At 42.6% G+C, this 26,647-nt stretch overlaps 2 protein-coding genes across 3 annotated transcripts in view; one reads left to right on the top strand and one right to left on the bottom strand.

The window, feature by feature from the left end:
- Positions 1 to 931: 931 nt before the first annotated feature.
- Positions 932 to 8,299, bottom strand: LOC121624310 (crystallin J1B-like). 2 transcript variants are annotated; one of them, XM_041961976.1, is made up of 10 exons: positions 8,234 to 8,299; positions 7,647 to 7,713; positions 6,750 to 6,866; positions 6,014 to 6,112; positions 5,332 to 5,424; positions 5,089 to 5,245; positions 4,860 to 4,975; positions 3,776 to 3,853; positions 3,217 to 3,356; positions 932 to 1,326 (listed from the first exon to the last, which is right to left on the bottom strand). In XM_041961976.1, exons 2-10 carry the CDS (start codon positions 7,711 to 7,713, stop codon positions 1,222 to 1,224), a joined length of 972 nt encoding a protein of 323 aa, XP_041817910.1. In that variant the 5' UTR covers positions 8,234 to 8,299; the 3' UTR covers positions 932 to 1,221. The 2 variants fall into 2 exon arrangements, with proteins under 2 accessions (XP_041817910.1, XP_041817909.1); XM_041961975.1 differs by having other exon boundaries at positions 6,687 to 6,866.
- A 6,215-nt stretch (positions 8,300 to 14,514) lies between these two features.
- LOC121624302 (guanine nucleotide exchange factor VAV3) overlaps positions 14,515 to 26,647 on the top strand; it is an 89,661-nt gene continuing 77,528 nt past the window's right edge. The window contains exon 1 of the mRNA XM_041961959.1: positions 14,515 to 14,918. Coding sequence (XP_041817893.1) covers positions 14,712 to 14,918 — 207 coding nt within the window. The 5' untranslated portion in view covers positions 14,515 to 14,711. The remainder of the gene's footprint in view (positions 14,919 to 26,647) is intronic.

Here is a 26,647-nt window from a genome sequence, read left to right on the forward strand (position 1 = left end):
TGCCCTGTAATATCATTTGGCTTGCTATGCATGCTGATGACTAATACTGACACAATGAGTATAATGTTTCTAGCTACAACATAATAACTTCTGCAACCCTCTCCTCTTTCTTAGAAAATGTCTCAAGGAAGCAGACCTTCGCAGAGTTTGGAAAAACAAAAACACACTTCAGGTCTGGATGTAATTATGCCAGACAGAGCCTGCTACCTGCTGTGTGGGAGGAAGTCAGGCAGAGAGGGAAATCAAATGACTTCCCCTCTGTAGGCTACCAACGCACCGTCAGCTACAACCTTTTTACTCAGCTAAACGATGGCTGGAAGGTTTGTTCATCCACACGGTTGTTCTTATGCTGCGTTTGGGCGACACACCTGAAAACACACTTACAGGACTCTCTTATTTCACTGCCAAGATGACCTGTAGGACCAGTTTACATTAAGGTATTGATTTATGATACTAATGTTGAAATGTTCCAGATTTGAACAAACTCCAACTATTTATCATCTTTCAACATGCACAAGCTGTAAAACAGCTAACGGACTGCAACAGTAGCCTACACACTGCATTTTTTACAACCACACTATGTCAAAGATATTAAGGCTTTGGCTTTGCTTAATGCTTGGCTAGCCGTCAGAATTGTTGGGGCGGGTGCTTTAAACACATTAATATGGAAGTCAGCACTTTTAGGAAGGCAGAACAGCTCCTTTGAGGGAGGAATAGGTTGCAGTCTAGGGTTGTTCCAGTAGTAAATCTGTGTCTATCTGCTCTTTCTCTTCACAATAACAGAAAGTACCTGAGGGTCGGAGAAACTTGACTTCAGCAAAATTACTTTCTCATCAAAGCAAAGCATGTTTCCTGAAAGTAGGAAATCCCAGCTGTCCACCTTGCAGCCAAAAAACAAAAACAAAAGAGATAATAGAACAATACAGACATGTTGGTTACATAAAAGGTCTTTATTTGAGACGGTTGCTTAAAACGCTGCTGCTGAGGATAAATGTGCTTCATGTCCTAAACATAACATAAATATCTTCCACTTTCTTGCATGATGCAGCGTTGACAGAGCAAAAGGATTCGAGTTTCATTCAGCACGAGACTTTAGAAAGCAACTGTCATAGATTGTCGTGTCAAAGCACATCTGCAAGGTTTGAGGAAGATCTGAGGTCTTCCAAAATAGCTTTGAAAAGCAATTATAATAATTGTATTTAGGGAAAAATCAAAGCAGAGCTACATCTGCAAACTTTTTTGGACAACATTTTTAACTAGCTCCAACAGCAGAGGGTATCTCAGCGTCCTCTTCCTCCAAGACTCGGGGATTCCTTGGAGACCAGTCTGAAAAACACATGAAGATGACAGCTGAAAGCATCACAGGAAGCACAAAGCTTTCAGAGTATATGAGCTCGCCATCAAACTCATCTATAAAGTTACAGAGACATACAAAAGTATGCAAAATTCCGGATCCTAGATTTGCATGCGCCGCTGTCTGTCTGATGCATTAAATACTACAGGATTTGATCTAAAATGGAAGTGAGCCGCTTCGCTTTTAGTTTGACAGCTGTGAACCTGTGCAATGTGTGAAGCCAGCTGAGTTGATCTTCAGCAGCAACAAGCTGGACAGTTATTAGCATCAGCCTGCATGTGTAGTCATGCTTCTGATGACCTGACACAATCAAGTCCAATATTCGCTCCCTCCTTTCGGCTGTGGTTCAGAAAAATATCCGGCTCTTCAGTTGCTAAGTGCTTCACTTGTTCCCCAGCTAGTTGCTAACTTTTTTCTGGTTGGAGCTGGGCTGAAAACAGCCACCTGCTGTGACTGGAAATGATGAGAGCAGTGAGAGTGAACTAAATTTGCAAGCTGGAAGACCAAAAAAATGTGCTGAATGACACTAACAAGCTTTGCAGAGTGGAGGGGGACTGCAGAGCCGGGTGATAACTGTCTGTGAGTTCATCATCACATGTGCAACCTCTATCATTTATTCAGTGTTTACGATTAGATTATGATACATGCTGCAGCTGTAATGGCAGAAAGCAGCTGACTGTATTTCTACCCTTAAAGTGGTGTCACAAATATGAATCACAGTTACTGTCTTTGTCTGCTTTTGACTCATTATTTTGTCATTGTTGATTGATTGTGTCACTAAGTTAACTTTAGTATACTCATAAATATTGTGCTGTTTCACATGATTTGCAAATATGTTTTAGAGTAGATATTTAATAACAAAACAAGGCTATGCTGTAGATTCCAGCCTGCAAGCTGCTGTTTAAATATTTTCTATATACAGGGTACCAAGGAATGAAGTACAGAAAACAGGTAGTAAGAAACTTGCATTTAGGGGGTACTAGAACTAAATTACCTTGCAAGTACTTTGAAACTGTCCAGTACATTGAATAATTTCAAGATACAAACAGGTTACAAGCAGACTTGGCCTATATGTCCTTTCACAGGAGCAATGAAAAGCATCAAAACTGATGTCCCACTTACACTTAATGTATCCTGTTATCACTCTATGATTACAAGTGGGGTGAACAAAGGCACACCCTCCTCCCCAGGCTAAACCTAATGTTTTGCTTCAAAGCAACAACAACATAAAAAAAAATAATAATGAAAATATATTATATATATTATGTATAAAAACATTCAAACTTGATTAGTAACAAGAACGCAATTTTAAAAATGTTTCACATTGTGACAGACAGACTCATGTTTTGTAAATATACCTTAATTCTAAAATAAATGATGATAATCTTTTCAGTATCAAGACTGTTATCCCAGTGTTCCTGCCTTGTTCCTCAGTATTATGATTGCACCCTGTAATTATTAAATACATAATCAGAAATAAATTATACTGTAACTGGTCTTACTATTTACTAAGTCCCTCTTAAACACAAAATTCTTTACCCATTAATGCTGGACATTTTTTCTTCCTCCCTTGTACTTGCATATAGGTACCCAGTAAGGATTTATTGATGCCCTGTATGAACTTAATATTTTCACAGCAACTTGCAGGCTGTAATCTAAAGCATCACCCAAAACAAAATGAAAACACCTTTTTCACAAATCGGTGTTCAGGAATAGAAACTAATTTTAAAAAAAATCAAAATGAATAGTCTTTAAAATGAATTTCTAACTGCATTTCCCTCTCCAACTGATTTCCATCATTAAAAATTTAACCATTGACTAATTATTGTTTTATATGCCTGAGAGCCATGTTCCTGCAGTACCTGTGCCCCAAAACAGGCTCCGATGAAGGAGGCTCGGCTGGCGGTGCATCCCCCGCAGCGCATGGTGTCCCTGACTGCTTCATCCAGCTGGTTCAGCTTCAGGACGCCTTGCAGCGCTCCCTGGAACGCACCGGGCAAAGCTAGACACAAAGGAAACAGATTCAGTGGCAGATTGAGACGTGGTGAACGACACAGTAACAGATCCCAAATCAAATGTAGACGTTCCAGTCTTTCTAAGTGTTATTGTTATTCACTGTGACTTGTTAAACACCATAACTTGTTTTACTTTTGCAGTATCATACGTGTTTTAATTAAGGAGGCACTTGAACAGATTTGGCGAGCAGAACTCTTCACACTGAACATTAAGCATCTCAACCTTTTAGCCCCGTAAAACCCGAGACACTCAGCGGGAAGGGGGAAAATGCAAAGGAAAGAGGAGGGAGACCTCGAGTCAGGAGATCAAAGGCTGGAGGACCCACTAACGGATATACAGGCGGGGAGGGGACGCAGGCCATGCCAAGTCAACAGACCTGGATCCTGCTGCTGCCTACTGGCTTACCTCATGTGTTTGTGAACACAGCAGGTATGAGCTGTTGGGATGTCTTGGCTAGGTTGTCCTTCACCTGGTGGATTTGTGCTTCAGCAGAGATAGAGGAAGACAGATAAAACGCATTGTTTAGTGTCTAAACACTGCAGCCTGATTTTGGCTGTGGCGGCCTGTTGTCATAACACACATTATGCATCTTATTACATCTTTGCTGTAGCATCAGATTTTGATTTTGAAAGACAAATGGCGTAATTTCTTTGAAGATGATCATGTTGCTGCATATAGCGTTTTGGGTTTCTTGTAATTTTGACCACATTTCCCATAAGGCCTGTTGGTTTCTGTGTTCTGTTCTGCCTATCCCTCCCTCTGCTTGTTTAGGGAAGCATCTGAGAAGGATAGAGAGCAAAATAAAATGATCTCTGCTTCATACTGCAATACAGCAGATTTCACCCCGAATCATCCTTATGGAATACATTATAAAATGCAATGTGCAGACTGCGAGCAGCCACAGATTTCTGCTCACTCACAGAAATTACACTTAGATAGTTGGACATTTGGGGAATCACATGTATCCATCTTCTTGGAGGGAGTCGATTAGCTTAATCAAACTTTTATTGCCTTTTTTTTTTTTTTTTTTTCCTTTGGACTAATCATTGTGCTCAAAGTTTTTTTATTCCTGAATTTTGGGAAATAGATTTATTTGCTGTCCTGTAAAGAGATCGATGAGAAAATTGAATGAGAAGCCAGAGCCAGGAGCTGATTAGCTTCACTTAGCATAAAGACATGGAGCAAAAAGGAAACAGCTAGCTTGGCTCTGTCCTCTGAAGCTCAATAATTAACACATTCTATCTTGTTTGTTTAATCTGCACAAAAACTGAAATGTAAAAACTACAACTTTTAGGTTTGGAGGGGCCCACAGGCTGGTATTTTAGCTCTGTAGCTAGCCAGGCTATCTGATTTCCCCCTGTTTCCAGTCTTTATGCTAAGCTAAGCTAATCAACTCATGGCTAGCTCCATATTTAACAACCATCATGTTGTAATATCAAATTATTCCTTTGACTCTCAAAATGAAAGGCTTTAAAGACACAAGCCTTACCAATGACAGCCCGGTCCAGCTCCTGAGGGTTCGGTCTCTTTGGGTCATTCAGCTGAGCCAGAACTGCATCCAGAGCATTGGGATCTGGACCATTCAGGATGAAATGCTCCAAAAACCTTACCAAGTTGGACAGAAAAACAAAGGTTAAGCCCCCGTTTTCTCCCTTTGTAATCATTTTATGACTGTGCCTGACTGGAAGTTTCTGTTCTTCTTCAGGGCCATCTCTTACCTCGCTGCAGCCAGAGTCACTGCCACACACATGTCGTTGTTCTGGGTCACCCGTACGGCTTGCTCTACCTTCTCCAGCATCTCAGGTCGGCCCGCATACATGGCCACGACCGGAGCCAGCTTGGTGACGCCGTCCATCTGACAGTCCACATCGCAGCCTGGAAAAAAACACACGCACACAGAGGTTACAACTAGCTGAAAGGCCTGGGGAGGTCTACGTGCACCTATGATCTGTGATCTTCACCGGTTTCTGCTTTGCCAGCATCCACATTTCTGATGAAAGCTTTCAGGCTCCCGTTTCTCCATGGGCCATCGATGGGGAGGATGGCTTTAGGACCTAAGAAATGCAACAAAAAAGTATTTTACAAAGGAAAATGAAGGCCCTGTAATTTGACTGTGTCACCCCCATAATATGCAGAATATGTATGAAAATAGAAGCGCAAGGGACAAAACAAGCAAGAGAAGACATGAAACATTTCCCTGAGCTTCCTGTTGATGCAGTTTAAGTTTCTCTAGGTGGAGCTCTTTTCTTTGTCTGTTCAGTCATGGCTATCAGTGCCCATGATGATGACACAGCTTTTCTTCTATTATTCTAAGACGTAAAGCCGCCTGCAGTTTACTGTAACGGTGCCCTGTGCTGTGAGGATGATTTACAGCAGCACTGCATTTATATGATAGCAGTAAAAAAAAGCTGCAACTATCCAGAGCTCTGGACAGCAACCAAGAACAGGGAAGTCTGACTGTGTGGAATATTTTCATAGAGAGGGAATTCCCCATCAGCGGGAAGGAAAAGCATATTAGACAGTAACAGAGGCTCTCTCATCCTTTTAGGCCGGTGAAGTTAATGACTGATATACATATACAGACATCAGAATACTGGCATGTTGTTTGGTGAGATGGACAGGTGCATGAAGCAGGTACAGTACCTCCTTTCTTCCTGTAAGGATCGTTGAGAGGCAGGTCGTACACTGTTCCTGAGCCGAAGAACTTGTAGATGCGCTTGGTCAGATCTTCCACATTAACATCTGCCAACACATGACATACACAGAAAACAAGCATAGCTTAGCAAAAGAGCTTCTTTGCTCGCTTGTCGAGAGGACAAGATCGATACCACTGTCATGTCCGTCTATTGAGTATGAAGCAGCACCCATAAAAATGCTAGCTTATCTTAGCTTAGCCTAGCATAGAGCTGGAAACGGAGGGAAACAGCTGACCTGGATTTGTTAAAAGTAGCAAAATCTGTCTACTAGCCCCCTTAAAAATCAGTATTTAACAGCTAAATCTTGTGTTTAATCTGCACAAAAACTGAGGTGTATTGAGAAATAGGCTGGCACAAAACCTCTAGTGAAACCACAGCTTGTACTTTTAAACTTTGGTTTGGCTAGCTCTTTCCCCTGCTTCCATTCCTCATCCTCAGTGAAGCTAATCAATCCATGGCTTTGCTTCATATTTAAGATACACAATCAGTACAGTCTCCCCAAAAGTCGAGTCATTGATACATTGACGATTAAACAGTGCTAGTGTAACACGCTGGCAGGCACTGGGCGTCATGGTAACGTATGACACACAGTTGCTGCCTGTTTGGGTGAACCTCTGCACCTCCACACTGGCTCAGTGACTCCAGCAGGACGTACGCCTGGTCTCCATAACAAGTCTGCTCGCCTGTCGTCCTGCGGTAGAAAGGATTCGCTGACTGAGCCCGAAACTCAGGACAGGGCTCCAGATCAGAGAGAACTTCTTTCAGCCTGTCTGGATTGTAGATCCAGTGCATGGGCTGGGCTGTATGGGTGGGGAACATACCCACACACGCACACACACACACACAAACACACGCACACACACACACAAACAGCAAGGGAGAAAAAAAAAGTGGAACATTCAATAGTTTTGTTTTTGTGTCTGACATGGCCTACTGTACATACAATCTGTCAATGATAGATAGCATGGAAAGGGAAATAGATGTGTGTTGAATCATGAATCTAAACAAGAATCACACGTTAAGCAGTCATCAAACAGTAACTAACAATGCAATCATTATTTGGTTTCCGAAAAAGTAAATGTAAAGGCTACCTCTGGCTATCGGTGGAGCAGAAACTTTCATAACATTATGTGTGAAGTCAACTTGACTGACAGAAGTTAAGGATCCGCCCCAGTGCTTTATCAGCATGTCCAGATGTTGCTCATGGATAATGCCACTGATAATGTTTCTGTGCAACACTTACAAAAACAATGAAAAACTGTTTTGTTTTGTTTTTTTATATATATATATTGTGTTAGAAGCACTAGCAAGCTTTTAAAGATATTCAATCATAAATAGTGGAGGAACAGTGGAAACAAGTAAAATCAAACCAAAAAAACTCTATTGTATCACATTTTCAGTATGAGAAATAAACGTGTCTATGACACATAATGGTTGAAGCTCTAAGAAAGCATCAAAACATGCACTAGGCCTATAAATCATTGGGATACAGGAACAGGAGGAAGCAGGTTTGGTTTTATGACATGGAAAGCCTTGTTGCTGTAATTATCCCATCAGCAGTATCACACAGTTTATCTTACCTGCTGCATCTGCCACCGCTGCCCCAATTATGGCCCCAATGGCTCTGTCTGCCAAAGTCAAGGCCATCTGCTCTCAGTACAGTATAAATGAGAAATAATATGAGGGTGTTGTTACATTAAAACATAACTTTTAAAAAGACTACAGCCGGAAATGAATGCCTGTAATTTCAATTAATGAATTGAACTGTTGTTGATGAGAATGGTCTAATGTTGGCAGGAACTAAAATACTCTTACACTCTGAATTGAGTATCTTGCAACATTCAGTATGTCCGCATGCAGAAGACAGACTGTTTCTTTGGGTGAAATTGTCATTGTGGAACCAAAATTGGCTTCATGTAGTTTTCTACCATTTGTTTTGACAGAAAAAAGAAGTTACCATGTGAACTTAGGCAACACAGCATTATGCTTGATTACATAGCGTCTGGTAAAAAGATAAGAGAATTTTCATGCATTCAAGTCTATAATCCTAGAAAGAGTTCTTTTGTAATATGCCTAGATTATTAATGTGTCTATCCTGCCATTCAATACCACAGTCCTTGAAACAAGATGGTGCAAATACAACAAATACAGATTTGTTTATCCTTACCTCAGAGCCTCGTCTTCACATGAAGTGTTGTAAAACGTCTCACTGGCAGTTTTCTGTCGAGGGGAGGGTACCATCAGCCCAGTGATAAGCATTCACCAATGACAACCCAAGACATTTTGGGCTGCCAGAAAACTGCATTATACTGGGAGGAGGCCAAGGAGGTGTTAAAATGGAGGTTGAAACACTGGACAAGAGTTGTTATGTGAGGTTTATAGATTTCAAACTTATCACAGAAGTATCAACAGTACACAGAAAGCGGATCTTGTACACTATAATATATAAAGTATCATATTGTAATTAGTGGCTATGGGGGGTTATTCTTATGCTGTTGTGTTGTCAGGTTCAGTGTTGGGGTTGTCATAACTTTAACTTTGGGAACTTGCAGTAATTTATTCAACAGTAATGGGTAATTACAGTACTGGCTATTTTGTGGCCTTAGTTTAATCTTTACTTAAATACAATATGTTGCTAAGTTATAATCTTTAGTTATAGATGCAACAAGTGTCTCTGTGAGGTTTTACTTGCACAGTGTGGCTTTCAGCTACATGCTAATGCCACTATACTGTTGATGGTTAGAAAGTAATGTTTAACATGATCTTGGTTTAGCGTGCTAGCATGCTAACATTTGCTAGTTAGCATTAAACACAAAGTAAAGCTGATGAGAATGTCATTAGTTTTAAAGATATTTGGTCATAAACCAGTGGAAAAGGTACATTTTTGAATTGGTGGCGCTAAATGATCAGCAATCTAGCGCCAATATATTATATTTCATCCTGAGGGGAACAAGAATGTGACAGTCAAATTTTATGACAGTCCATCTGATAGTCATGGAGATATTTCACTCAGAAACATAAAAGTCAACCTCATGGATCACCAGAATCATTCAGACATTGTCTGGGAACCATGAATGCCAGTACCAAATTTTATGCCAATCCATCATGTAGACATCAAGTAATTTCAGTCGGTTAAAGAAAACTTTGACCTGCTGGAGGGCTTCATTAAAGTCAGAAGATCAGTAAAGTCATTAGGATTCCTCCTCTGAGGACCATGACTGTATGTAAGATTTAATGGTAATCCATCCAATAATGGTCAAAATATTCCAGTCTGGACCGACATAATAAATAAAAGTTAGAAAAAAAAGAAAACAAAAGGAGATACTTTAAGAGGAAGCAAAAATCAGTTTAACTTGCAAGTCTTTTGATCCAGCTGATTTTGCTGTTCCACTGATTGTCCAATCAGAATGCTGTCTGAAGCTGCAGGCCACAGTTCTGCTCTGTTGGATTTTGAGGCCCTACAGACATAACACTGGGAGTCAGCCCCCCTCTCATCTTAGGAGCTTGTGTCTCTAGCCATGTGGACGTCTGACCCCCATCATCTGTGTCTTAACTCAGAACAGTTTTTAATAAAACCATTTACATTCCCTTTCAATTCCTCAAAGGCTAAACTCTTCATTTATCAGTTAATTTGCACTTAACAAACTCTGCTGCAACTCCAGAGGGTAACTATATGTTGAAATAGCTTTCAAAGACTCTCTTTGTCATTTTAATTTCTCATGCTCTCTCTCTGGATATCTTCCACTCCATTGCCTCCATCCTGATGGTCCCCCAGCTGATCCCCTCCACTGTTCTCTGATGAAACCCTGCGAGGCCTGGCCAGGCTCCACTTATCCCCGGCCTCTCATGGGTATCCCAAACCATTGATTTCTCTTCTGGCCTCCTAAACCAGCAAAATAGAGTGCTAAGGGAGGGTCAAACAATCAATGGCAGTTAGAAAACAATGAATAAAAGCCGCCATGGTCGCCTTCAGTGTTACTTTTGTGTTATGGTTGTGGTTGTACTGTAAGTTTAAACTTATGTGTGCCAAAATCCTGCTCAAGACGTACTTACTGAAATTTTGTATCGATAGAAGAAAAAGAGGAGGAACATGAAAGAACAGAGTTCAATTAAGGGTTTTTTAATGAAAACAAATGACAAACTGTTTATTGATACAGTTGCAAGATACAGCTGAGCGATAGGGCAAATCTGCAGGAAATGGAGAGCATTAGCTTTCCCTGGCAGGGCGATAACATGCCCTTCACAGAGGGGATAAAAGAGCTGCGCAAGATCAGCCACCGCCACCAGATCAAGTAACACAATGAGCAGGGCGAAGCTCTATAAATTACAGCCAGGCAGAACTGCAAGAAGATATTGATGGAGCGTGGACAATGTGGCAGTGCCCTCATGCTTGGGGGGCTGCTGAGCTTTAGGGCTGTGTGTGTCATTTGGCAGGACAGTGGGGAGTGGAGGGGATGCCGCTCTGTTATCTGATGCCGAAACTTGCCACGTAAAGATGTGCAACAAGGAGGGCATGTGTGCTGGTCTGGAAACTGTGCTGTGCTTCATTTGGCCTGTAACACTTTAACGTATCCCCTTCAAGTGTTTTTTATCTTTTTCTCTTCCAGGCTTCAGCTTGTTGTAGAAGTGGTAGAAAATATGACTGTGACCAGTCAAATAAGAGCACAGCAATGCTAACATGGTGATGTTAAGCAGGTACAATGTTTGTCATGTTCACCATTTAGCGTGCTAGCATACCAACATTTGCTAATTAGCACTAAACACATTGTACAGCTGCAGTTGATGGGAGTGTTACTAGCTTTGCAGGTATTTGGTCATAAACCAAAGTAGTGGAAATGTTTAAATGTTGAGCTGAAAACTTGGGGAACAAGAATGTCTGCGCAAAATGTCGAGGCAATCCGTGCCATAGTTGTCGAGACAGATCACTAACAACCCAAAATGTCAACCTGCTGGTGGTTGACCTTTCAACCGCATCGATCCAAGCAGAACAGCAGCAATTGTGTACCTTGTTGTCAATCAACATCTGGTCCATAGGAGCAAACTGGTTGTAACCCATGCTGTTAGGTGTTACTTGCAAAACTAATGACATTCTCGTCAGCGTCAGCTGTACTTTGTGCTTAGTGCTAATAAGCAAATGTTAGCATGTTAACAAGATGGAAAAAATGCTAAACATTATACCTGCTTAGAATCAGCATGTTAGCATTGTCATTTTGAGCATGTTAGCCTCACAGAGCTGCTAGCATGGCTGTGGACTCTTCTTATAATTAGTTTCATATACTTGCTTTTATGTAATATCTTTTGTTTTCTGAAATCGTCTATGACATCCTATGCCCCCGTGTGCCATCTTCTTGTTTTTGCCTGTCGCCAGTGACTCAATGAACATTTTATCTCTTTATTTGATTGTTGAAGCACTTTAATTATGTGCTGTGGCTGTGAAAACAAAGCCCTGGCAGTCAGATCTGCCATATGTGCTCAGACATAATCATGCTGTTTCTTGGAGACTCACCTGGTTCATCATTACCTTTCATTTCTGGTCATATTCCAGGTGAATCAAATCAGAAATATGCAAAGCATTAAGCTGTGTGTGATGGAAAATTCAAAAAGGCAGTAATAACATGTTTTGATGCAAAAGGCATCATATGTTGTGCAAATTCAAAAAGATTTCCGAAATGTATGTATGAGGGTCATCCTCAGGAGAGGATGCTTCTGTGTTGGTGTGTTTCCCCTCAGTCCCTGCGCAGCATTAATCAGAGGAATGCTGTTAACTGTCTGTCCACATGGCTGTCCTTTTAGTCTGGGAGAAGAAGCTGAAACAGGAGAAGGGTGCTGAGAGGTACACCAGCATCCGGCCACCACTCACCTCTCCTGTCATCTGGGCTATGCCAGCCATGGCATCCAGCGTGCAGCCTGTGCAACACAAAGCTGGACGCTCACAGCTCAGCCACACAAACTCCCTGCACTCTCCATCGGTCTTGATTTGAATACAATGTAGACAAACAGTAGAGTTTCTACTCTTTTGACATTCATCCAAATCATATGCACAAAAATGAAGACGAGTGGGGAAGCAGAGTGAGGAATTCTAAGTGTGTGCAGCTGCAAATGCTGGAGACTAATCTTGACAGCATTGTTTGCACAGGCCTGTGTTCAGTCATTGTATGTAAATGTACTGGGCATAATTCCTCGACACACAGTGCATTCTTTGCATAGTGGCAGTTTTCTGTGAGGTTCCTACCTCTGCAACTCTTAACGTCTCTGTGAATCTTATTTCTACCTGCGAAAGGAAATGAACTCTGCAGGTCTGTCTCTTATCTTCTATCGTGTCTGCACATACTGTAAGAGCGAGCTCATACAGTGCCGTTAATGCGATTCCCAGCACGTCTCTCGTGCTGTATAGAGAGTTGTATTCATTTTCACATATTGGACTTCTCATCCTCTCACATTCCTGCCTTTGTTGTGAAATGCATTTTGAATGCTCTACTTTTATCACGTCTTTCTGTGATGTTATGTTGCTCTCGGGCTTACATCACTTTTTGCACATCCCCATTCAGATGTTTATTTAATCCCATTTACGCAGCGGTCTTTATGTAGCCTTTTGCCTTTTGTTGCCCTAAAAGCCCAACCGGGATCAATACAAACTTGTATCAGTCTGAGTTGTGTTGCAGGTGTACTCTCTTGCTTCACATGCCAGGAGCCTATTCACAGCAGTCTTCTACTCTTATTTGGATGCTTGATCAGTTACAGCTTAGCTGCCTTGCAACTTGGCAATATTTGGGAACAAACTGCAGTATACGACTATATACAGTACTGGCACATACTAAAGATGAAGCAAAGGCAGTTTGCACATACCATACTACTCAACATCATTTCCATTCCCATTACTGAGCAATTTAAAACATTTAATTTGATGCTTAGAAGTCCGAGCAGTCAGCATGCAGCAGAAACCGAGGAGAGTTTCCTCATTTTATTCGCACAGAAGCCATAAAAGATAAAGCCAGCTTCAGCTAGACCATATATTGGCTCAGTCATGCCAATCCTGCTCTTAGTGAGGTGATAAGTTAAGCATTTGCAGGATGAATATGTTAGAAATGTTAATGCTTTGCCCTTTTTGGAAACAGTAGGTTTTAACACATATTTGCCTCTGCCTTGGTTCATTCCTACTGTACATTTGTGTACAAATAATGTCATTAACATAAAGACTTTGTTCCACATCTGTAAGAACATCACTGTCTTATTGCAATAAAAAGCATGGTGAGTTATTTCTTCCTCCTTAGACCCTTTTGTTCTAAATGTCAGATTTCTAAATTACATCGAAGACATAAAAAGAGAAGTGGTTGTGTTTACTTGCTCCAAAACAGAGGAAACAATGGTGGGGAGAATAATTTGAAAGTGGAGGAAAGAGAACTAATTGTTCTGTCACTGTAAAAAGTGATGACACTACTTTGGAGGAGACTATTTGTGAGAGCACTGGTAGGCTGATGGAGGAGGAGGAGGAGGAGGAAGAAGAAGTCAAAGGGCACTAACTACAGGACAGAGATACACAGGTTTGAATAGGTGAGTGTTTAAACATGCAAACAGAAATTAGACTTAATGGATATGTCATTGTTTATGCTTAAAGGAGAAAATCCAGTCAGTAAATTCAAAACTGCTTATTTGCATGTGCTTTAGATGCATCGCTGAACAAGAACATGCAAACATTTATTAAGATATAAAAGTACAAAGCAAATAATGCATATGTATATATTTGACCATAAAATACTTATTTGGGGACACGTATTGTTTAGAAATCCCAGCAGAAATGGTTAAGATTATTCAGTCCACACTGTTTGACTTAATGCAATACAAAGACTGTTATCAAACTGGACTTAAAGTGAGTCTATAAACTGATCTCATTTGACTATTGTCAAATGAAGTTACAGGAAGAGTTTCAGTGGGGGTATGAGTCATAAATCATGGTTTATTCATGCATGACCACAGCTAATAGCATACATGTCATGCGTTTTGGAACCTCACAGCGCTCAGAAAGATGAACTTGTTTGGTTTGTTTTATCATCAATTGACAAGTATTATGCTTCCCTGGAGCTGGGATGTTTGCATGCAGAGAGCAAATTGATGCATAATATTGGCTGATAAAATGAGTAAGTTAACTAATATGATTTAATAAAGGCACGTTTCTTTCCCTACAGTTCATGTTGTGTTCTTTAACAAGCGCGCAGTGTATTTTTTCTTGTTCTGTCTTTTACTGGAATTTCATACAGTGCACAATGAGCCTATGGGTGGCAAGCGGAAGAGGTGAAGAAGTGGGTGAGGGGGAGGGATGAGAGACATTGAGAGAGATGGAGAGAGAGAGCGAGTGTGTGTGTGTGTGTGTATGTGTGTGAGTGACAGCGAGAGAGCTAAGAGAGGAAGAGTGCAGGGTGCGCTCCATCCACAGCCTCAGTGCGCCGGACTGTCAGCTCCGGAGCGGCTCCCTGCATCTTCACCAGCTCCCTGCCGTGGTCCAGCTCCGCTTTCATCGGCTTTTACACTTGGCACATATAGCATGGATACGATTTAACGCGCGCTACCGAGCGGTCAGTTGTTTCACTCGCCAAAAATTAAACAAAACAACACATTCTCGTAAAGCTCGTCCGGCTAAAGTGAGAATAATGATGGAGTATTGGAGGCAATGCGCGCTGTGGTTAATTAACTGCAAGGTGCTTGCAGCTAACCACCGCGTTACATGGGAGTCTGCACAGGTATTTGACTTGGCCCAAACCCTCCGGGATGGAGTCCTCCTCTGCCATCTGCTCAACAACCTGAGACCCCAGTCCATCAACCTGAAGGAAATCAACCTCCGACCGCAAATGTCACAGGTAAGAAACGACTGCAGCCATTTACATCGTCGCTCCGTCGCCAAAACTACAACTTAGCCCCGTTGGAGAGAGCGTAACCAGACTTCGTCAAAATTATGCTAGTTTTTGGTTTCATTGCATCTCGACAAAAACACCCTAAATGATAGAACATGCCTCGATGTTATTCTAAACGAAAATAGCTATATTTCAAGTTCGGCTCAACATAATCCGCAAATTTGGACTTTGTTGTAAGAAAATGTCAACTTTTTAAAATCTTGGTTACAGCGCTCGCTACCGCCCCCTCGTATATTTTGGTGGCGGAAAACGTAGAAAATAAGATAAAAGTGTGCTGGGAACAAGCCATACTTGTGTGTGGAATATATTCCGAAGAAATAGGACGATCCTTACCACTGTATGAGCTATTAATTGTTGATTTGTGACTTGACTACATTTGACCGTGAGCAAGGAAACCCTGAATTGACAAAGAATTGGACGGAATTCGGTTGCCATCTATTGGGGCGAATTTAGTGCTTTAAAAAAGTCACGCCACAAGCGAAAATGACAAAAACGTGTCTTTCTTTGATGCTTTTACTTCACTTTGTAGCCTAAGTTACTTGAAATGACTGTCACAGACAATGTCGGTCAACACACAAGGCTCCTCATCTGCCCTCTGCAGGTGATGCAGACAGCTGGGGACAAAGGTTAAGCTGTGATGAGGCTTTGTTGTGGGCGATCCTTATCAGAGAAGGGGCTTTACCTCATTGCATTACCAGCATTAAGAAATAATCTATTTAATGAAATACTTTTTAAATGAGACAATAAGACATTTGTTTGGCTTGGATGGCAATATGAAATAAAAAAGCAACCAAAATCACTTGATTCCTTCCTATGTAGCCATAAAATGAAATAACTAACTAATGTAACTACTCCTGTACCACAAACTGCTATAGATGATGAATAGATAGGGAGAGAGATCTGTGGCCACGTGGCTCCTGTTTGTCGGATACCATCTGCTTCAATAACAGGACAGCCGGAGCAATGACCAGATTAATATTCGCCTTCATGACAGCGAATCTGGGTGCCTGGCTCGGTGACAACACAGTGAGGTAGATACTCACCTACTGAGCCTGCAGACCTGCTGCAGAAAGATTACACACACACACACACACACACACACACACACACACACACACACACACACACACACACAGACTACAGTATATTCCTCTGTAATGGATGCAGTAATGCTCTCAACTGATGCAAAACAGGTGATTAAGGGTTGAATATGAGTTCTGTGGACATACTGCACAACTGATGGAGAGGGGGATTAGGCTTGTTTCCTGGAAAGGAGCACTCCCAACTCAATGTCACAGTCGGACGGTCAGCGTGATATGTATTTACGGTTCTTTCACCATCTAATTGGGGGATCGCTGTTCAACGTGAGCACACAGGTGAAATGGACAATTTGAGACATAGAGGGTTTTAATGTCATCAGTGGCAATGGAAGTCAACTATTCAGGGATCTGTTTACGCGGCGATTTCAGAGAAAACTAGATTGGGAGTGTAAGAGGAGAAGCTGATTGGTCCATTTACTGGTAGAAGTTATGCTGGCACCAATACGATTACTGCTAGAGAGCCATCAATAGGTCAGTGTTTGCTGTCAGTCACGACATACAGACAGACAATGGAGCTGCCATGCGTGTGAGGGGTTGTGAACCATACTTCAGCTCAGTGCCTGGCCTGGCCTTGCCTTGCCTGGCCCACACTGGGTTATTTTTAGGCAGAGTTTGTTTTATGCATGGCTGGATGGCTTACTCACACCAAGGCAGAGCTGAAGCAACATTCACAGGTGAATTAGCTGTATAGTAGGCTTAGGCACAATCCCATACAGCCCCAAAGCGCATGTGTAAGCTCATGCATAAGTGAGTGCTCAGGGCTTCTTACTGCAATGTTTTTGAACTGCATTTCCCAGAGGCCAAATGAATGTCTCGTGCCCAGAGTGAGCTGTTTCTCTTGGTTGCTTTGGGGTTTTTCGTTGTTGCTCTTTTCTTTGCCCGATCAACCATTGTGGTTATAACTGCTCATGAAAACCACCTACTGTAAAGAACAACAAAAAACCAGAGATGCAAAGTGCATCGCTGTAGGTTCAGTCACTGTTGTGATAAATAGTGGCAACATATACATTTAGACATTTTGCAGATGATTACTTGGAAATGTTTGTTCTGTGACTTTACAACCTCATATGTATGTCAGTGGATCATGACTCCTGGCTTCCCCTCTCACACACATCCACAGTGCATGATGCTGGGTACCAACTTCCTCCATGAGCATATCACTGTTCAACTAAAAATGAGTGGAAACGCCCCCCCCCAGCAACCTAACCCTACCCCCCCCCCCCCTCCTCAAAGTTAAATTTACATAACTGAGGGTGGAGTTGCTTCCCTTTTTCTTCCTGCATAATTCATGGGGGCCGTGGCAGCTACTTTATCATTGGCTAGTAATAACACATGGGACGCCGCTGTGGCCTCACCCGTGGGACCCATGAGATGGAAAGACAAAGGCAGTGAAGGGACAGGGCTACAAAGAGCCTGTCTGGCCCCCACAGACACATCTCCGAGGACATAAAGGGCCCTGAATGGCTAGCCCGCTGTGCTGTTAGCTGTGTTATCAAGGCACAATGCATGCGAGGCTCTGGAGGGCTCACATGTGTGATGTTAGCATCAGGACGGGCTGCTTCTCATTCTGCAACATTGATTGTGTTTTCAGAGATCTGTATAGGGCTGCATAGTACGTCACTTCTGTTTAGAAATCTCCTCATGTAAGGGGGACAAAGAGCCAGCAGACTATTTGAAGTGGGATCAGTCTATTTACTGGAAATGACTTGATCTGTGCTGTCTTATGCTGAATGATGCATGGGTTGTATGAAACTGTGCTGTTTATTAGGCTTACAATAACTGTTAAAATGAAGAGCTCAAAGTCGCAGTTAAGGGCTGAGGGTCAGCGTTTCACCCTTTGATCATTGTTTTACACGTCTGTAATGAACCATTTACTTTGTCTAGACACAGCCGGACCACAGCAACTGCTGCAGTTTGCTTTTCCACCAGAGAAAACACCACATAATCAGTAGTTGTTTTTTGTCTCACTCAGTGATAATCAGCGGTTTAGCGTTAAGCGGAACTATGGATTGCTTGTAATGGCGCAACAAACCGGCCATGTGGCCAAACAAGCAGCAGCATGAACTCTCTCTGTCCTTCTGTTCCTTGAAACATTTGGGCCGGTGTTCTGCTGAATCTCAGTTTTTACTGAAAAGACTGCACATATATTCTGAACTCTGCGTGTATAAGTTGGTAGTGAGGACATTAACCTCCTTGTATGGCTGTTTTTTTTGTGCTAAAATCCAACTAGCCTGCAGAATGTAGCAGAGACAACACCCACAAACACACAAACAGCTGCTTCAATGCATAAAACTGAGCTTGTGTTGTGGGTTTTAATATATGTAATCATAACATTTGATGTAAATTTTCATCCTGAAATTTGCCATGACACCCCTAACTTGTCAAGCCTGCTGCTGCCTTGTTTTCCATGACACCGGATTTTAAACTGTGGACTCAGAGTGAGACAAATTGTTGCCTCTCTCACAGACCGGCCATGAGCCTCAGTGTGCACAGGAAATCAGGAAATGGAATAGAGGAAGGAAGTGAAACTAAGCATGCCCTCGATCAAGCTCACACCAAAGCACTGAGATGTCAGACACAATGAGGAGAAAAGCCGCCTCTCTCTTCACACAGAAAAAAAAAACAGTTTGCTCTTCATAGAGCCGCCTTCAAAGACCTCAAGGCTCGTTCTCCACTTTCGGAAAGTGAAAGTAAGAGAAAGAAGACAGAGTGAGTAAGAGTCAGGTCTAATTTTAACGAGCGACACACAGCAGTCTTTGACAGAGCAACAAAGTGCATCAAAACGCAGAAAAGCAAGAGAGAAAACACTCTGTGCACTTTACACAGACTCAAGATCAGCGCAGAGATGCCACGAACACTTCATTAACCCATTTATCAATATTCAGTCATCATCATTATCAGTTTGTCTGAATGTGATGCAGAATATGCTAATATTAGGCTGCATATAGGCAGTGAGCAGACATGGCTTACAGCACATTTGCTACAGAACTACTGCTGATACATGATTATTACGCAACATCATGTTTTAAGGCACATACATGAAAAACTGAATCTATGCAGCAGGTGTGTCAGAAAACTGGTCTGAGTATGAAGGCTTTGGCAGGCGCACCACATTTGGCCACACAGAGAATACCATTATACATTATACATGGTACATATGTATATTTTAACAAGCTGAGACCAAAATTCGGCGCTGTCAGATAATGGAGGGAAAAGCCGGTTTCACACAGCGAACACTCCAAACAGCAGGCTTCAAAGGCGCCGACGCTGGCTCTTCACTCGCACAGACAAAAAGTTCGTAAGAGGTAGCGTCTTCATTCTCCTTCGGTCCCGGCAGATTAAGACCTCTGCAAGTCACATGGGCTCAGGAAACAGTCGTCAAAACTTCAGAAAATAAACGAAAGACTGTGAGCTTTATGAGTTCAGATTAGATATTAAAGTTTAATTACAGGAGGCATAAAGCCTGTTGTGGGCTTTTTACAGTAACTAAAATGTGAGGTACTCTATCACAAACCAGAAGAAGATCACAGACAAGTGAGGTGCAACCACGTAAAGTGATGTGGTGAAGAGGTTTTGATACTTAGTGCATGACTGTGTGTGACTCTCATCACACACACAGTGTCTGCTTCTCTCCTTCGATTCACGTCCACGCTCTCAGATGAGAGAACAGAGTCATTGTTAATATTGTTAGTGACACTAACACTAACACTAGTAAAGTCCTGATGCCAAAAATACATTTATAGAAACACACTCAGACACATTTTTTATTTGACATTTTCAGGCTGTTTTATGGGATTCCTTTTTCGAGGAGACTGAGCAGATGCTTTGCTGTGGTTTGGTTTAAAATATACTGAAACTAATTAATATCTGAAACATTCTTTTTTTGTGGCGGCGACAAACCAAAGTGCAACAACAAGTTGTGTCTGAGTTTTAGTGCGTTCAATAACTTCTTAACTGCACAGCTGACTGCAGCCTGTAGCACTTTCTGCAGGTAATCACACTTTCATATGCAAGTGGATGTGGCCTGAGCCCTAGAAGATATTTTTAGATGTGTAGAACATTCCCCCTTCTGGGTTGTTTCTATGGGAACAATAAGGTGTAGTAGGTATCATGGATCAGATTTCAGTGACCACACTCCATACTTAACATTCTCATCTGTATGGCATGCATACTCATGCCTTTATCCTGCTAAATGTGCATGCTACAGATTGCATTTGTATGCTGTTTGCAGGCCTTCGGACACAGCTTTTGAATCCCTTGATGACCGCCTCTGAGTTACTGTGGCTTGGCTGCCCTCTCTGCTTCATTTTAAAGAAAGGATTGCACCTGTCAGTGTGCGAACGCCACATTACAGCAGGCGTGCATGGCGCGTCGTAACGAAGCACCACGGCCTCCCGTTTGCAATTACAGTGCAGCGTAATTCACTCGGCCTGGTTTGTTCCGCCGTGTCATCGCGATGGCGCTCGTGTTCATGTGCTGCCTTATGTACAGTGACACAGACGCAGATATCCGCAAAGGCAAGACCTTTCAGTCCGTCACCAAGGTAACAAGCCTGCACCACAGCCAGCCGGTAAAGGCTATGCTGGAGCACACGTTAAACTATAGATAATATATATTCTGATTTCATTAGGAGATATTCAGAAGTAGGGAATGTACCTGCAATCAATGTCTATTATGTTAGTCCATTCTGGCTTGGATGCATCAGTTAATCACTGTTGAGTGCTCTGAAAGCTCTTGGGAGAGTCAGTATTATCTTTTGTCTTTACTGGCAAACAATCATCATCATAATTGACATTTTAAGTGTAGCCAGGGGCTTATTAACAGGAGAGGAGACCGCTCAGCATGCAGCGTTATTAGGAAAACTTAACTAGAAACAGCAAGAAATGATAACTGCAGTTTTGCCCTTCTTTCGTTTGAAGGAAATGTCAAGATGCTATCTGGGAGCAGTCAGGAATTGATGATACCAACATGCAACTGTGGTCATAGCCTGCAGCGGTGTGTCTGCAACCTTTGGCTGTCGGATTCACTGTAGTGGCAACCTGGAGCCAAGCGAGATGGAGAGTGCTGTATCAAGATTTAAGACTTTCCAAAACCGCTACACACTGCCCGAGTAGACCTTAGTGTACCTCTGTGTACCTCCTGTGTGAATATGTGACTTTTGTGTACGTGCAAGTGCGCGGACCCTGTATGGGTACGGATAACGCCTGCTGCACATTATTGACCCCACGTCTTCCTCAGCAGGGACAGTTATGTATAAGGCATCCTGCTCTGAGCGACTCAGGTTGGAAGTGATGGACGACTGCTGTCTGGTGGAAATGGGAACGTCCTTATTTGTTAATGGAGACAGAGAGGGGAAGAATACAATAGAGTAGGAATAGTAGCGACTATAGTAGTAGCATACACAAGGGATAAGGGAGACTTTACATTGTGCTCTTCATGAATACAGCATATAGACTGTTGTCCTTGGTGGCTCTGACTCCAACATTTGACTTGTAGCAGCTTAAATCCAACAAACATCAGCACTGACTGGTGTTTTTTGGTATCTTTGCAAAAACCCATATGGGTCAAAGTAACACACCTGAATGGGCACACACACACATGCACACACACAATCACACACACACACACACACACACGCAGACATAGATCTGACATCAAGCTCTGTCAAATAGCTTAGCAGAGCATTATTCACAGTTTTTTAACACAATCGTCCAAGATGTAGAAAATGGAGGAGGAGGAAGAGGAGAAGGAGGAGGAGGAGGAGGAGGAGAGGTGCTGTCTGCTCACCATTCACGCTTCAGTGTTTACACATCCGCTGAGTACATTTTATTTAGTGTGTTTCACAGTTTGTGTGACATTCAATGCCACATTCAGTCTCTATCACCCATACCCCTTGTGTACAAACCTTTTAGAGCCGATCACACACGGTTGAGCTAAAATATGTGATGCTGTAGCCAAACGGGTTCATATCCCATGCCGTAACACTAATTCAATTCCCTTATCGGGTGGGGGGATGGAGGAAGCTTTGTGTATCTGTGGGGGTCACTGGGGTTAAAACCAGGATTTAATGGAAAATGGCTTCTGAGACACTTATTGGTGTTGTGGGGGAGGTACAGAGGTGGAAGGGTTGGGGGGCCTGGAGGGAGTTGGGTTTTCCCTTATTGCCTCATTGTCATTACATGAAAGTCATGTCGTCGTGTGAACGGGGAAATCAAAGCTTTTCCAAAACCCACTCATACATGTTGGGGTGCTGTGGAGCAGAAATGTCAGGAGGCCTGTCACCTGCAATTCTTTCTGCGATTGTTCATTTTGAATGTCGCCGCAGCTGATCACGCAGTTTGCCTTCCATTAACCTTTATTTATGTCAATGTTGTAAGTCGGACGACTTGGAGAACGCAGATGAGTGAGTTGATTGACACCTCAGTGCAGCAGCACCGTAATTACTGAAACGTGTCAGTGACAACGCCTGCATTGTAGGTCTGGCTGTCTGAACATTGTGTCAGTGGTGAGGAAGAGCGGGGGGTGACAGAAAGGTTCCACCTGCTGAGGCCAAGCAGTGTTCATCGTTTGCCAAAGCAAAAGATGAGGAAGAGGCTCAGAGGCGTTGCTGTGGCGCTTCAGTGTGTACTGTGATCTCTAAAGGAACCGTTTCGACCCTCTGTGATATGCACATTTTGTTTTCTGGCAGGGATCTGGACGAGAAGATGATACCACTCTCATGTCTGTAATGTAAATATGAGGCTGCAGCATGCAGCCGGTTAGCTTATCGTAGCACCTGGAAACTGGGGAAAAGCTAACCTGACTCTGTCCAGCAGTAACACAATCCACTGACCTCTAAAGCTCATGAATTAGCCTGTTATATCTTCTTGTTTAATATGTACAATGTGCTGACAAATGGTCCCAGTCTGGCCATTCCTATTTGGATTTTGGCTCAGTGACAGCATTCATTTCATTGGCAGTTAGAATGATTAATCTTAGAAAAATCAATCGGTGTGTATCCACGATTGGTCTTGAGCTTTTGTTGTGGAATTGTTTTCCATTTGTGAAGTCCATTAGCCTGTTACCTCCATGCACTTAAACAAAGCTGCCCTTGTTGTCTTCCAGGAAGAGAAAACTTCTGCCATTATAAGCTGCCATAACTTCTCCTTTTTTTAATCGGCCACTTGGAGGCAGCACAAAGAGTTGTAAACACATCAAAGGTTCCTTTTGGAGGTTTTGGTCCTGTAGCACTGTGAAGATGAGGGGGTCCCGGTTTTACTTGTCTCTCAGATGCGCGAGGATGCACGTGCATGTGTGATGAGATGTGCCTTCCTGCTACTCTCCCACTGATCTACAGGTGGCAACGACAACAACAGTGTGTTTCAGCAAGTAACAGGCACCTTTACATCCATCCTTTCATACCCAATCATGATACTATCACCTGTTACCAATCAGCCTGCTTACCTGTGGAATGATTCAAACAGGTGTTTTTGGAGCGTTCCAGAACTTTCCCAGTCGTTTGTTGCTCCTGTCCCGACTTGTTTGAAACATGTTGCTGCATTAAATTCAGAATAAGCAGATATTTACAAAAATCAGTGAAGCTGATGAAGTGAAACATTAAATATATTGTCTTTCATTTTGGAATCAGGGTTGTTATACCACCTTATAAATTTGATGTGGCGAACCTGTTAACAAACAGTGCCTATTAATGCATCCAGCAGACCAATTAGCATGTTTCTGGTCACCTGACTAATGGAAGTGGAATATTCCCTCTTCTTTAAGCTCAGTGTTGGTTTCCATAGTGTTCACAAGCTAGTTGCTAGCTTACTTAACCGTCTGTCGGCTGTGTGCTGCTGGACAGGTAGCATACGCTGGGTTTATCAAGGGCATTTTTGCTGAAAACAGCTGCCACACAAAAACTGTGAAGGTGTAAAATCAAAACAATGAGCTGAAGATGGTAAAACGCTGTGCAGAGCGGAGGGGGACTGCAGTGTCGAGTGACGAATAAGCCCTTTCACATTACACATGTGATCCGTTGTTAATAGAAACATTTTTTCAGTGCGGCTACAAGTTCTCCTTTTCATTCTCACTTTAGGACAGTGTTTGTCACCTTTGTCACAAGTACTGAACACAGTGAATGAATGAACATCGAGCCATCTCGATGACTTTCACTCCGATCCTCCCCTCACCTAAAGAGGGAGGTGACCGGTGGGCCGAGCCCCTGAAAAAACAGAAGAGCCCCTCACCGGAAATGTGATCCTGTGAAGAGGCGATAAAGAGGCTGTCACCAGCTAGCAGGGGATATTCAGAGTCACGAAAAGCGACTGGAAAAAGTGACTGGAAAGACCATCTGCATGCTCCATCAGCGGCACGTGTTTTTCAGTCATGTCTGTGGGTCTTCACTGCAGCCAAACAAGCAGCTCATTCCACAGTTAAGCACACCTTTACACTACATCTATATGAAAAGCTGCTGACCACGCCATAATGCTTACAATATTCCATTAAGATAAGTAAGCTGATGGGTGTCTGACCGGGCTGTCTGCTGTGATGACCCCCAACCTCAGACTGAAAGAGAGCAGCAGACCTTCGCCTACGTTCCACCGCCCATTTCCTGGTCACGCAGCTGACAAAAGCTCCGACATGACATGGATGTGACCCGATCGCTTGGACTGTGATGTGTCACCCACCGGTTGTGAGTGTGGACAAAAGAGCTCCACAGATCAGGCCTGCGCGCATTATGTCATTCACTCCGGACACAATATCTCCGCTACATAATCCAGCAGGGGTTTGAAACTGACAGACACATGTCTTATTACCATTTCTTCCCCTTTATATTGCTTAAGCGTGGTCTCCTCTTTACTTTCCCACACTGCTAGCCATAAACATAGTCGGACAGAGAGAGCTTTTAAGCACCAAATGAGATTCTTTGCACAGGCCTTGATTCCTTCTGCATCCATTAATTACCGCTAATTGGTGCTCAACAAGGTTTAAGCAATAATATGTCCAAACTCTGACTGTCTTTCATTGCGTGGCTCTATGGGAGAACAAGAGCAGGATTTCATTAAGCTCCACGATACGCACGGGGGCCATAAAAAGGCTCCAGCTTGTTGCTATGGAGCTCTGACTTGTACCAAGGAATATATAAGCAGAAAGTGGATGCTTATTGTGGATCCAGAGCACGGCCTGGCTCATATCAAAAGCACAGCAGTGAGATGGCTTGTCTTACAGGAATATTTTCTCCTCTTATATTCCAGATGGTTGGTCTGAGAGACGAAATGCACCGGTGGGATTTTAAGCCCTCCACACGCTGGTCTTGTACGAGATGTGCGTTTTCAAACTGAGTCAACGTGTGTTTGGAGCTCGCTGCTGAGGTGTTGCAGCATAATCTGTCCTTAATTCCTTATTCTACACAATGAGGTTATTTGCAGGTTTTGCTGAAATGCTGAAATAGGTATTTTACCATTTTTGTTTGGATTAAGTACAGTTTTACGTTGACATTTATGGATACCAGGGTGATAATTAGAGCCCAGCCAATAGTGTTTTTCAAAGCTGATACTGATATTGATGTTGAAAAGCTTAAAGAATGTTTCTTGTTTATTACCCGTTGACATTAAATGTCAGCTCTGATGTTAGTTCAATAAATTTGGATGTTTTAAAAACTGGATTTGGGTTTGTCTCTCTTTTGTCTTTCACGCTCAACATTTTCAAGTTTGACTTAAGCTTTAAATAATTACACATACTGCACATACTCATCTACTGTCTGTACGTTGAACATGGAGCTTCAGCCAGTTAGCTTAGCTTAGCACAAAGACTGGAACCTCTGGGAAACAGCTAGCCTGGATCCAGTGGTTTCAATTTGCTGATGTAGTGCCCGCCAAGAAAGTGAATGTGCATTCACAAAATGCTGAAATAATTCTTTAAAAGCTGCGAAGCAAAATTCTTTCTTATTCATAACCCACGAACATCAGTGAAATGACAAAAACAGATACAGGCAACTTACAAACATGCAGCTTTGTCTCAATTTTAGCTGATACAGCGTACATGCATGCATGCATGCAGATACAGATGTGCATCCACAGACGCACGCTCACATGAGGCCATTCACTTGCTGAACGACCCCAGAGAGTCACTAATGCAGAAGAAAAGCTGCCAGTGGCACAGTTACTAGTCGCCTCATGCTACTGCACTCTTGTTAATACAATTCCCCCTCCGCTGTCTTCAGTGCAGCAGAGACACTGTCTTTCATATGCGCTCTGTGAATCTGCTTCCCTCAGATAATATACCAGGGTCCTTTGGGACTCTCCAGAGACTCCAGGCAGACAAGATGTGCTTGTCTGATAAAAGAAAGTGATGTGTACAAGTGTAAACATTCAATATTATTCACTCGCTGCTTGCTCGCTGCCTCTTATCTGGAGCTCACTGGCTGGGGGCTTTTCTCTCTCTTGTGAACCCATCTGTAAAGCCTAATTCAATTGGAGTGGGGAGGCATTTCATATTTGATGCATGGACATGCACCTTGCAGACAAATCTCATATTGCCTTGTACCACGAGGACGCAGGTGTGTCGTGAATAGCCGAATGAATCGGACTACTTTGG

Source organism: Chelmon rostratus, chromosome 20, assembly GCF_017976325.1.
Source record: "Chelmon rostratus isolate fCheRos1 chromosome 20, fCheRos1.pri, whole genome shotgun sequence".
NCBI classification, from domain to species: domain Eukaryota; kingdom Metazoa; phylum Chordata; class Actinopteri; order Chaetodontiformes; family Chaetodontidae; genus Chelmon; species Chelmon rostratus.